The 13,771-nt window shown below is 35.9% G+C and overlaps 1 protein-coding gene across 1 annotated transcript in view; it reads left to right on the top strand.

The window, feature by feature from the left end:
* Trpm (transient receptor potential cation channel, subfamily M) overlaps window positions 1–13,771 on the top strand; it is a 58,265-nt gene that overhangs the window by 37,367 nt on the left and 7,127 nt on the right. The window contains exons 12-19 of the mRNA XM_011495732.1: window positions 210–366; window positions 545–853; window positions 1,625–2,165; window positions 2,685–2,896; window positions 3,858–4,025; window positions 9,328–9,540; window positions 10,769–11,117; window positions 13,588–13,733. Of these exons, the coding sequence (XP_011494034.1) occupies window positions 210–366; window positions 545–853; window positions 1,625–2,165; window positions 2,685–2,896; window positions 3,858–4,025; window positions 9,328–9,540; window positions 10,769–11,117; window positions 13,588–13,733 (2,095 nt within the window). The remainder of the gene's footprint in view (window positions 1–209; window positions 367–544; window positions 854–1,624; window positions 2,166–2,684; window positions 2,897–3,857; window positions 4,026–9,327; window positions 9,541–10,768; window positions 11,118–13,587; window positions 13,734–13,771) is intronic.

Raw genomic sequence — 13,771 nt, 5'->3', positions numbered from 1 at the left:
TGGCACCGTCAATGCCACGTAAATCCTATACATCTTTTGTCAAATGTAATTAATTGACCGTTGTTCCGACATTTTTTCGCCGTAATCGTTGTCGAGTCAGACCAATAGAATACTTACTAGCGACTGATGGGTGATGGCTGGTGGGTGGTGGGTGGTGAGCGATGAGTGGTGAATTCGCTCGTTAATAGCCGTCGTCGCGTTAATTGCAGATACGCCTCGGAAAATGATACCGAAGAGGAAGAGGGACCGCTGGAAAATATGCGAGATCACTTGCTCGATACCATTAAGCGAACCTTCAAGGTTTCTCCCGAACAAGCCAATCAACTCTACGCGGAATTACTGCAATGTGTGCGCAGAAAGCATCTGGTGAATATTTATTTGAATTTTCTCGCCCCTACCAATAATGGCCTGTCCCGAGCACTCCTCCCTTCATTATAATCGATCTACCGCGGGGACTCGGACACCCACCGCTTTATGTTCGCGCTTGTGGCTGTTCAGGAATAACCCGACCGATCATTTACGATCGGCCGTCGAACAATTGCAGATCACGGTGTTTAGGATATCGCAGGATCAGCCGCAGGAGCTCGACCAGACGATCCTCACGGCCCTCTTCAAGTCGCAGCAGCTCTCGCCCGCGGAGCAGCTCTCCCTCGCTCTCATCTGGAATCGCGTGGACATTGCGCGCAGCGAGATCTTCGTATACGGGCAGAAGTGGCCCCCGGGTGCCCTCGAGCAGTCCATGATGCAGGCGCTCCAACACGACCGCATCGACTTTGTCAAGCTCCTGCTGGAGAACGGTGTATCAATGCGCAAATTCCTCTCGATCCCGCGCCTCGAGGAGCTTTATAATACGGTGAGCCCATTATTATCATCATCGCAATCATCATTGTCGTTATCATTCACATCATTGTGATCATTGTCGTTATCGTTAACATTATTAATGTTATTGTTATTATGTAACGGCCGGTGGTAATGAAAAACTCTTTGCTGTCCTTATAGTCAAATTGCCGAGGAGCGAGTGGGGTTATGAGATGGGCGGCGGATACCGGGAATGGGGAATGGGGAATGGGGAATGGGGAATGGGGAATGGGGGAGTGACGCTGAAATTGAGAATTCTAAGAGACTTCGTGGCGTGCCTCGACGTTTATTATCGAACGGGCGACTTCGCGCTCAATTGGAAACGACGTTTGCATAATTGCGCGTAGTACATTTTTTTATTGTTAACTCGAGGGCTCCTCGCCTCGTAGATGCTAATTTGTCGCATTAAACGTTTTTTTACGAGCTATCAATTACCGAGACATTTGCTAGTGACGTAGCGGCTATCCAAACTTTATTGACATACTCTCTTTATCGTCTAGACAGCCACGAACTTTCGACATTTGACGCGTCTTTTTAGTCGTACGATCGTAAGTCGTATGCGCATTATAAATCGTCTATCTCTTTAAATATTGCGTAACGGTTGCGCCCTTGGGAGGCGAGCCCCTTAAAATTAATCCGATCGATTAAACGGGGAGAATTCGGCGCCTGTCGGTGTTCGTTTGTATGAGAGAGAGAGAGAGAGAGAGAGAGAGAGAGCAAGATAGTAGGACGAGGAAAAATCCCAAGGCTAAAATTTTTACCACAGAAGGAGGGTCCATCCAACACCTTAGGCTACATCCTGCGGGATGTCCGACCGCATATACCGCGCGGCTACATGTATACCCTCCACGACATCGGCCTGGTGATAAACAAGCTGATGGGCGGTGCCTACCGCTCGCAGTACACGCGCAAGGAGTTTCGCTTCCTGTACACGAGGGTGATGAAGCGCTCGGGTGGCTATCAGCAGCACCACGCACACCGTAACAGCTGCGCCATCGGCCTTAACAGTCGCTCGTTCTCCGGCTCCGGCGGCAAGTCGACAATGAGCCTTCTCGCTGAGACGATACCCGCGACCCAGGAGACGGCCCTCTTCGACTATCCGTTCAACGAGCTCCTCATCTGGTCGGTGCTCACCAAACGGCAGCACATGGCTCTCCTCATGTGGCAGCACGGTGAGGAGGCCCTCGCCAAGGCCCTCGTCGCCCTCAAGCTCTACAAGGCCATGGCCCACGAGGCTGCGGAGGATGACCTCGAGACCGAGGTCTACGACGAGCTCAAGGGCTACGGCAAGGAATTCGAGAACATCGGTAAGTGCGTCCGCTCGTTCCTGGTTTTCTAGTTTCGTGCACAGGCCGACCGAGACCGCGCCGATCGATGAGGATACAGTGGCTCCATCCATTTATTCCCACCTCTCGCTAATTCGCTATCGAGTATCTCAGCCCCACGAACAACCTAACCTACCGCGCAATTGATCCGCTGAGCGGGAGTGCATCTTTATTTATTAGATTCCATGCTATGTATCGTGACTTTGGCTGCTCTTCCTCGCCCCCCCCCCATACACACACACACACACACACACACATCATTGAAAGTGGCAGAGTTGAGCTAAATTTTGCTCGTATAATTATTCCCTCTAGTCAGCTGGTTGAAGGGGAAAAACATGTAGTAATGTAAAATCCCAGAATATAAATAGATAAATTATTCTATTGACTTTTTTAAAGTACGTTTATAGTGACAAGAAGGTCTTTTATCATCATTTATCGTGATAATTATGACTGTAATATAAATGCACGTCTTATACCACCTAACGACTAATTTGTCCGTAGCCTTGGAATTATTGGACTTCTCCTATCGCCAAGATGACGACCAGACGCAGCAATTACTAACGTCCGAACTGAAAAACTGGTCCGGCCAAACGTGCCTTTCCCTCGCCGTGACCGCGAACCATCGAGCTCTCCTCGCGCATCCCTGCAGCCAAATCATCCTGGCCGATCTTTGGATGGGTGGACTGCGAACGCGCAAAAGCACCAACTTCAAGGTGAGCTGCTAGCCGAGGATGGGAAAAAAAAAAAAAAAAAAAAAAAAAAAAATACGCGGACTCGTGGCTGCTTGAGCGGAAGATCGGCGAGCAATGTAGTGTGCGATCGACGGAGTGCGCAATCGAGTCTACTCGCAGTGCGACACGTTCGCTTCGCCGCTTCTTTTGGTGTCGTGTTAGATCGAGTCGACGATTGAAAATTGACAAGAGCTGACGGGCAAGTGCACACGAAGCCTCTCTTGTAAATAATGTCAAAGAAATCTCATGGAAAATTCAAGACCAACTCGCTTGAGAGTTACGGGCAAAAATTCAATTACGATAGAGGGAGACTGGATCCGCGTGGCTATAAAGCGTAAGGGACTCGATACTTTTCCTACATCGGTACGTAAAATTGCACATAAAGAGTCCTGGCAAGTTTTTAATTTTCATTTTAATTGTCACTGAAATTTTTTTGTTTTTTTATTTTTTTTTTTTTTTTTTTTTTTTTTTTTTTTTTTTTTTTTATACATTTTTTACATCGCGTACGGGGCGAGGAAGGGGAAGGGGGACTGGAGCTTATACGTAAGTGCCGGAGGATTAATTTAACTTTATCCACGAGCTTCGATCAGATTTAAGTATTCCCTAGGAATGCATTAGAACCGTATTGGAGATAGGAAATATTGGATTGACAATAATTAAATATCAAGAATTAAAATTTATGATAATTAAGAAATTGAATGGCGATCCATCGTTTAAAACCTCCCAAAATAGTTTACGCGTAATAAGCATTTATTAGCTTAATTTACGGCATTTAAACATTAATTATTAACGTCCAATTCTCATTATTCCCTAATGAATCGATCGGCTATGATAATCGCCTCACTTACCACCAGCAAACATGATTTTCGACAAAAAAAATAGTCAATGTAAAATGCCATCGCAAGTACTTTCGAATACTTTTCGAATACGTTTGTAATTGTAGGTAATATTGGGCCTCTTCTGCCCAGTCTACATCACCCAATTGGAATTTAAGAGTCGGGAGGAGCTTCAGCTAATGCCACAAACAGCGGAGGAACATCTAATAGCACTGGAGGACGAAAACGAAGACAGCGAATCGGAACACGGGACGCCGACCGGTCCGGACGTGGAGGTAACGACAATTGTCTTGTCGCTTAATAAACCAAATTTCGCCGATCCCTTTTACACCGTTGATTTTACATTCGCAAGCTAATTATCTACGTTTTCGAATAAAATAAAAATAGAGATAAGTAAGAGAGAGAGAGAGAGAGAGAGAGAGAGAGAGAGAGAGAGAGAGAAAGTTCGGCCAGAGTAGCTCTCTAGATAAAGATTTTTAACGATAAGTCGAAACACCAATCGTTTGGCTCACATTAACAATTAAATCAATCATAATATTTCGGGTATAGTGCATGGAAACCAAAACATAATGCTATCGGCCTAAAGTAAAATCGTACAAGACAATTTAATATAGACAAGATAAGCGCAAAATGAATAAATAGCTTCAACTTGTGTGAAAATAAAAGCTGCAAAGTCCAACTTCGTAATATAACATCGACTAATGCTTTACGGCTTTCATTAAATTATCAATAAAGAAAACAGTTAATAGAATAGACGCATCACAGTGAATTAAGTAACGAGAATCGCTTTAATCCTCCCTCTTTATCCCTAATAAACGATTTATCACGCGTTTCTTATTACAATGGTAAGGCAAGTCCATTTATATCAAATAACATTACCGAGTTTAAATTCTTTGCCACGAATTATCCTGATACTCTCACCGACTCCCAATTACCATATTAAAAGCCGAATCATGTTACGTTCGCTCGAAACTTACATGCACTTTGCGCTAATTATAACGAAATTTCAATTAGTGCATCGGTCTAATGAGGTTATACTACCGACGAAAATTCATATAAACAAAGAAGAATAAATAATTCAGTGGACGCCACATCGATATTCGGGTCTCCTCCCTTATAGACTAATAATTAAGTGGGGGGAGGGGAGGGGGCGGGGGGGGATGCGAGAAAGTAGTCGACGGGAAATAAGCCATTAATTCGGAAGCCAAGAGGTCGGATAATGTAATTGTCATCGGTAACAAGGAAAAACGAGGCCGAGCTCGACTATCTGTGGGGTGTCCAATTAAAGTTGAACGCCAGGTAAGCGAAAATCCTGGTGAATCAGCTGTAAAATGGGTAGAACGGGGTGTGGTTTGTAAGTGCACCGCTTGGGTATCGCACGCAGCGCCGTTTTTTTGGTGACAGCCCTGTTACCCCGGAGCTGATTACTTTTTTTTAGAAACGCCCGCCGCGCAGGAGTCTGAGCATTCGCTACAAAGCCAACAGCCAGCAAGGGGTCAAGGTACACGACCGCTTATTTCCTTCGCTCGCACGCACGCTCGCACGCACACGAATCTTAAGTATTCCCCATCTCACCACACACACACACACTCTCTCTCTCTCTCTCTCTCTCTCTCTCTCTCTCTCTCTCTCTATCTCTCTATCTCTCTATCTCTATTTATCTCTATCTATCTCTATCTCTCTATATCTATATATATACCAGTGCTTTACTATTGCACTGGCGTAGCACAGTTGTTAAAAAAAGTAATGCCGATATAAATTTCACAAGGAAAAAACTTCTGGTGATTTTTCATTTGGAAAATATGCGTTGATGAATACGGATATATTCATTTTATTTCCTACCTCTTATTTTCACGGCTCGTGCTACCTCTCCTCCCCCATCATCAACCAACTCTGTTTACGTTTACCCTCCGCCCCTCCCTCGTCACTTGGAAGTGCAGATGCGCGCGTACACAGCCAGAAATTAAGGCGGTGCTTATCGTCGTGACAGCCTCCTCTGCTTTGTCTTCGTCTTGTTCTTTTACTCTTTTTCAGATACGAGTGTAGCAATCATTTCCCACGATGCATGCTTACGTCATTCATTTGGAAGTCTGACAATTCTAACGTGATGTACTAGTTGATTTCACGTTAATTAGGCATCGCACAGTTTATCATTTTTTTGACACGTTTCTCTATCTTGGGCAACGGCGCTTGGGAATAATAATGTTTAATGAGCATATTTGACAGCGCGTTAATTGCCGTATCTCACATGTTTATATAAGTATTGATGATGTTTATCTACTCGTTTGTGCGTAGCAAATGTGTTTAATGAAAATCGAGAGCTCGATTTTAAATGAAAAAATTCAAGCGTTTGCTCCGTTGACTCATTTTTCTCTCATTTCTCCCATATCTCGGGTATCTTGCATACGCCAAAATTCATAATTTTCTTTTTAAACGCGTAAACACGATTCTACATCCTGATATCGCATGTTCACTTTGCACTATACAACTATGCGCCATTATATTATCGCGCAATTACCGCATCATTAAATTTATCTAAATATCGGGTGACTCGTATCATCAGTCAAGAACTAAGCGTTACAACTTTGTATTTGTATTATCACGGAAGTATGTCATGGCTTTTTAAAAATTTCTATATACTAATGAATAATCTCATACAAAATATGAGCAACATAATTTTTATTATTTGTCACTCGCCGCTATACTTCCTCTTAACTTACGTCGCAATTCATTTTATTTTCTAAGCTTGGCGTGAGTCAATTATTCAATATCACCGCCAATCGTCTTCTTATATTCCCTACGATATATTAACACAAATATATTAATTTCTAATTTATACGCAATTTAATATATTTTAATACATTTAATATAGAAGCATTAATTAATTAATCACGTAACAAATATTTGCCAATTAATAATTATTTACCATTTTCAAAATGATGATTTTCAATATAAAAATACCAGTTATAGCAATTCATTCTTAATTTGCTTATTAATAAAAGTTATTCGTCCTAAATGTTTCGATAAAATTTTTCAAGTTATTACAATCAGAATTAAATTTATCTGTTTTAATTGTGAATTGTCGAAATTCCGGTACTTTATTTAGAGGGTGAGAATGTTATTTTTGCATAGGTCGGTATTATTATTTGTATTGATTCATCATTAAAGATGAGTGAGCCTTTAAATATTCAGAAATTCCAATAATGTGATATTGTATCTTCGGTATATTTCACGTGAATTTAATAGAAAATCAAGCTGAATTTTACGTTACATCTTTCCGATATTTTACATTTAGTAATAAAGGTTCGTTGCATTCGGCTCTACTTTCCATCACAGGACTATTTACCATATCTTCGTGCTATAGTTCACATACTTAATTCGGCTACAGGATGTGGTATGATGATAGGACCGGTGAAATTTAATGCCAAGTAAAATCAATTATTTTCAAGAAAATTATAAATACCGACAATAATAACATTACAAATTATAACTTTGACTTTACAAAAGACTATTTCAAAATAATATTCACTATTTGGATTATATGCATAATGCTTTTGTGAAGTCGCGTCGTTGAAGTAAATCTAAAATTTAAAGTTAATATTACTAAAATCCAGAGTAATGGAAAAGAAAAGGGGACTTCACAAACTTGCAACAGTATAAATAAATGATGAGAATAATATTTAAAAACTTTTACTCTTAAAAATTACTGCCACTATATTTACTTATTTATTTCTAAGTGTGTCAATGCATAAATATTTAGCACGTAAATATATAATATAATATAAAATATTCTGTAATTTTGGAATATTTTACAGCATTTTTAAATAATAAAAATAAATTAGAGATAACATTAACCATAGTATGATTTTACCATAATTACACAATGTTCAATTATTTTTTTACAACGCAATATTTTTTTTAACAAAATGTTTGCCAAATTTGTCATCACGAATATTTGACTCTAAAAAAATTTCACTCGATATTAAATCGGTTTCATTACAATGAAACGAAAACCATCGATTAAATTCTAAATTGCATTAACTAAAGGAGTCGTAAGTTGCTCTATCTATCTCCACCTTTTTGAAATGCATCGTAATATATTTGTTATGCTCTACCAGCTTAAAAAGATTTTCCGTCTCACATATTTTTTGTTGGATAGCATCTACTGTGTGCTATGCTTATCACGTCCTTCTTGTCTATCAAATTCTACAGTCATAGCATTTCATAAACTACGTCTTTATCTAAAGGTTTTTCCATTTTATTATTGCCCACGCATTTATATAAATATATATATATATATATATATATATATATATATATATATGTATATATAAACGTGTGTGCGTGTGTACGTGTGTACGTATGTGCGCGCGCATGCGTATACGTACACGTGTATATGGATAATATATATTAATATACATATTTTGAACTTTAATATTTTTTCACATTTCTATATAAAAGTAAACTTTGTAGTATTATTAATAATATTATTATTGTTATTATTATAATTCCTTCTATTACTAATAATATTTTTATTAAATTTTTTTAATATTGATTATTGCTAAAACAACGGATTTGACGTATTTCTTATGTCTATGTTTAAAATTGGTTCTGCATGGACTGCGCTGAAATTTTACGAATCAAAAATTAAAGGCTGAAGATTATATTTTAATCACGTTAATATCTAAAATTAGTGCTTGATTGTCGATAAAAACCAAGAGAGCGAGAGAGCGAGAGAGAGAGAGAGAGAGAGAGGAAGTATAACCGTGTCTTTAATTATGTATGCTAATTATGTAAATAAAATCTTACCTGATAAAAATCATTCATTTTATGATAAAGGTATCTCTTTGTATAAATGATAGATCTTTAAAGAAAAATGGCTCAAAATATTTATGAACAATAATAAAATTTTATATTATATATAAAAGATTGTAAAAGTGAGATAACCTTCGTTGTGACCGAATATTTTCCATTATAATTTTCAAGTTATACGAAGCTATTCCATTACCGTTGGTGCGTCTTTTGTCAACTTATGGCAAATTTTGTTTTTCAATTTTCAATAAAGATTAAATTTAATAGAGATCTATATTACTTTAATTCACTCAACATCTATACATTCTATTAAGATAATGCACAATGTTTATTCTGTAGTATAAAAATAATTTAATTTTGACGGGAGCTTGAAAATTAAGTACTAGTTTTGACTAATGTTAGTTTAATACTAGCTTCGAGAGAGATAAAATATCCACACAATTAAGACATTGCCTCGATAGACAAAATTTAAGAGGCCCGAGTGTAATTACGCAGTATGCTTCGCAAACCGAGAAGCTGTTTAAAAAAGAAACTTCAAAGCTCGCGTATTAACGTACTCGGGCGAGTGTCGCCCGAGTTAATTGGCGGACTTTGACCTCTTGGCTTTCGCGGCTCAGGAGGTGAAAATTCAGAGCAGTCCAAGCTTTATACGAGTCCAATGCTTTCACTTTACGATCCCACGTCAATGAAAACCACTACGTGCCTGTCTTGCATCAGTGTTGCCGAAAGTGCGTATCGCGCTTTTTTCTTCTTTATCGCTCGCAGGCATTGATCGGGAGCGAGCACGGGAGTGCCGTGCCCAAGGCGACGATCGTCCACGAGAACGGCAAAGTGCTGACCGACAACGACGACGGCAATCACCGAGCCTACGGCATACTCTCCGAGTATTACGACAATAAGAGCAGCAGGCCGTTAAGATTGAAGAAAAAGCTGTACGAATTTTACACGGCGCCGATAACCAAATTCTGGGCCAATGCTGTGAGTCAGAGATTATTATTATGTTTTTTTATTTACGTTTTTATTTATTTATTTATTATTTTTTTTTTTTTTGTACTTCCTCGGCGCTCGGTAATATCTGACTATCCGAATGCTTTATCCGCTACTCGTTCTGAAACGACAGGGTTCCACGACATGATACGCACGACGAAGCCATTTTCTCATTGGATAGTTGAGAATGAATGGCCACGTTGGGTCGACAAACCCTTAAATAAATAATTGAGTCGCGTTTTCCGTATACGTTTGCTGATTCGTAGGCTCGGGCTCCGACCTATTAATGTGCCTCTGTTCTTGTGAAATTGGTTAGATTCCGAGGGAAGTAAGTAGAGAAACATTAACGATAAAATATTTGACATGAAAATTGAATTATCAAAGAATCTTAATATATCCCATTCGAGGCTCTTCGATAAATCACGTAGAAATTTAATCTTAGATAAACTCAAGTAGAAAAGATCTGATGTGATCAGGCAGACTTTTAATAGGCTCGGCATGGTACAATACATTTTTAATTAACTTTAACGATTCACTCTCCAAACATAAGTAAATTATTATATATTATATATACTCACGCACACACAAACACTGCATGTAGAGAAAAATATTACTAAAAATACGTGATTTTCAATCGCTAAGACTTAAACTATCTAGATTTATATTAGACGAATTGTCGAAAAAAATTAATATTGGAATAAAGTAAAAGAGAATTCTTACATATATCATTTACGTTTTAGCACTTGATCTTAAATTTCTATAAAAAATAAAAGAAAACTAATTCTTTAACAAATTATTGTTCTTTAATTAATTTAACTGATTTGGTTGTTTGTTTGTTGTTTTTTTTTTTGTGGGATAACTGCTTCAAACTAGTAAGTCCTGTTTCATAGAAATTTTCCTCGAGATTGGCTCATATATTTTTACATCGTTTATAGACTCTTGAAATCTTGGATTAGATCAGACCCTCCATAGATTACAAGATCTTAATTAAAAAGATGCCAATGTCAGGGTTATCTGTTATACACATTCTAATGCCGGTAATGTATAGAAGCAAAAAAACCATCGTGCTCGTTTAATCTAAAATCCTATAATAATATAAGTAATTTAGCTGAGATATATATATTATCATCACGTAATGTATGAACTCTTGCCCTCTCCACCCCACCACTTCCCTCTCTTCATACCTCTTACCTCTTACCCTTACCCACGCCAATAACAGATAGCGTACGTGATATTTCTGCTGCTGTTCTCCTACTCGATTCTTGTGCGTATGGGCGACACGCCGTCCTGGCCGGAGATCTACGCGATCGCTTACATTTGCACGATGGGTTGCGAGAAAGTGCGCGAGATCGCGACCTCCGAGCCGGTCGCCCTCTCCCACAAATTCAGCGTCTGGGCCTGGAACATGTGGAATCCCTGCGACGCCGCGGCCATAATCTTCTTCGTTATTGGTCTTGTACTGAGGCTGAGACCCGCGACCTTCGATGTCGGGAGAACGATATATTGCGTCGACTGCATGTATTGGTATCTACGAATGCTGAATATCCTTGGGGTCAACAAGTATCTCGGTGAGCTTTTATCACATTTGTAATTGGCGTTTTTATTAATTATTTATGGCTTGGGATAATTGACATTCAACTGACTAATAAAAATACACGATCATCTATAACTAATTAGTGTTCTTTACGAGCCAATGAATATTACACTTTTACTTAATGGTAATGTTTTTTTTTCTTTTTATTTAATTAATAAGTGGAATTTTTGGGTAACGTTTTAATCTGTGGCCAATACAAGATATTATAAACGACGAATGATGTTTGCTTTCTTATTCTAAAGCGAACAATAGGCAGTTGATTGTCAATTCTCACATTACAAAAATTAAATCTCCAACAAAAAAACCTTTTGATATTCAAGAATTTTCAGAGCTACTATTACTATTTTAATTGATAATTAATAAATTAATGTAACAACAAAAATTAACAATAAATATATATATATATATATATATATATATATATATATATATATATATTAATTAAAACTAATACTTTTGATTGTATTCAACGTCTTGAGTATCAATTACTGATATTTTCCGTCATGAATATAAAATAATTTAAAATATTAATGTAAATTTATATTTATTCATATATATTATACAATTTTAATTTTCCTTTATAAAGCAAAAATTTATTTTTATTTCTATCATATGAAAATATTAAGGCTATAAATTGATAATATTATTTATATTAAATCTCCTTGCTTATATATATATATATATATATATATATATATATATATATATATATATATAAAACTATTATAAAATAAATAATTATTGAATGGTGATGTTATATTCAAAGTAAGTAATCATTAAACATTATACAGTATTTTATGCACAATTCAAATTAATATGACATTATTAAGTAGCAAACTTACATAATTAGTTCTTTGTTATTTATTATGATTTTAAAACTTTGCCGTTATGTAGCATATGAATAATTAAATAGATGATGTTTTTAGGAATTTTATTAATAGACATAATGTATAACGTATATAAAATATATGTATATATATATATATATATATATATATATATATTCTTCATCAAAATAAAATATAAGGAACAATAAAAAGATATATTTTGTTAGCTCCCTAATAATATATCCTTCATTTCAATCGCAATAACGAAATAGTAATAAATATTAAATAATAACGAATGATTTAATCATTTCGAATTGTCGAGAAATATGTAAGGAAAAAAGTTTTTAATTGAGAGAATGATAGATTTTAAACACTGAAGAGATAATTAATGTTTACGGTTTACAATTGAAAATTACAATCTAAATTTCATACTGTTTATCGAATATAAATTGTAAATTTCAAAACTTATAACAAACATGTTGAAAGGTATTTTTTTAAATCCTGTATAATCTTATCACTATTACGTAAAATATTTTACTATATTCATAGTATTATTTTCTTTATAATTTTAATAATATCAAGGGAATAAAAAATAACGATATTAATTAACTTTTAAGTCGATTAAATTTCAGTTACAAAATTGTATTGATATATACATAGAGCAGTGTTAGTTAATTTTACCTCAATCATTATTTCGTTCAATGCTTATTATGTTATATTTCAGTTATTAATGTTAGTATTGTAAAACAATTTGTATTGGAAATATTATAAATCGGCTCTATTTTGTGTCTATATGATAGTGGAATTTTTTTAAAATAAATAACCTCGATATTCTTTAACTGTAGGCGATTAAACATTACCGTACATTTTATTGCTGCATCATTTTGAAAATTTCATGAAATACTTTTCTCTCGATAAATATATCTGTTCAATACTTTGACAATGTTCATATACAACCACTTTTTGTATCATTTTCATATATGCATATATATTAGCATAATGTGGATCGGTTGTGATCGTAAAAGCATATTTCGTTTGAAAAATTTTGTATTCATAAAGGAATTTCGTAGATTGAATAAAGTATAACGTCACTTTAGCTGCAAGAAGGATTTTACGATATCTCCCGTACTTTGCGATTTTTAAATGTATTTCTCAATAGGCCATGTGGTAGGTAATAAATTTTTTATCCTTATACCTCATGTGTCTGATAGATACAATGAAGGAAAATAACATTAAAAGAGCTCGTATTGATTCGCATTTCGAATTATTTTTACATTATACAATGTAAACAAGGGACGAGTGTATAATATGTAATATTTGTATATTATTTACCTTGAAATGTTATAAAAGAAATTATAATATTTCATAAATTCGTAGAGTAATAATTATTTAGATTATGTATCCATTATGTAAATGAATTTTAAATTTACTATTTATACTGCGGATAAAGTAAATTAAAAAGAAATATATCTCTTTCATTGAGAATGTAATATTTTAATTTATGTATTTAATTTCATTGCTCAAATTACTAGAAATTATAAATTATGTTAAGCACTACATAAGAAACTTTATACTCCTATGAGGATTTATGAATGTAAATATTTAATGTTTTTGTAGGTCCATTGGTAACGATGATGGGGAAAATGGTGAAAAATATGATATATTTTGTGGTGCTTTTGCTCGTGGTATTGATGAGCTTTGGTGTGGCTAGGCAAGCCATACTAAATCCCAATGCTGAGCCAAATTGGAGGATAGTGAGAGATGTAATTTATTTATTTATTGCTTATTATTGTGTAGTTAA

Source organism: Ceratosolen solmsi, unplaced genomic scaffold (assembly GCF_000503995.2).
Source record: "Ceratosolen solmsi marchali unplaced genomic scaffold, CerSol_1.0 scaffold11, whole genome shotgun sequence".
In the NCBI taxonomy this organism is placed as follows: Eukaryota; Metazoa; Arthropoda; class Insecta; order Hymenoptera; family Agaonidae; genus Ceratosolen; species Ceratosolen solmsi.
The sequence above is the reverse complement of the archived record's forward strand: the minus strand, read 5'-3'. Positions and strand labels throughout refer to the sequence as shown.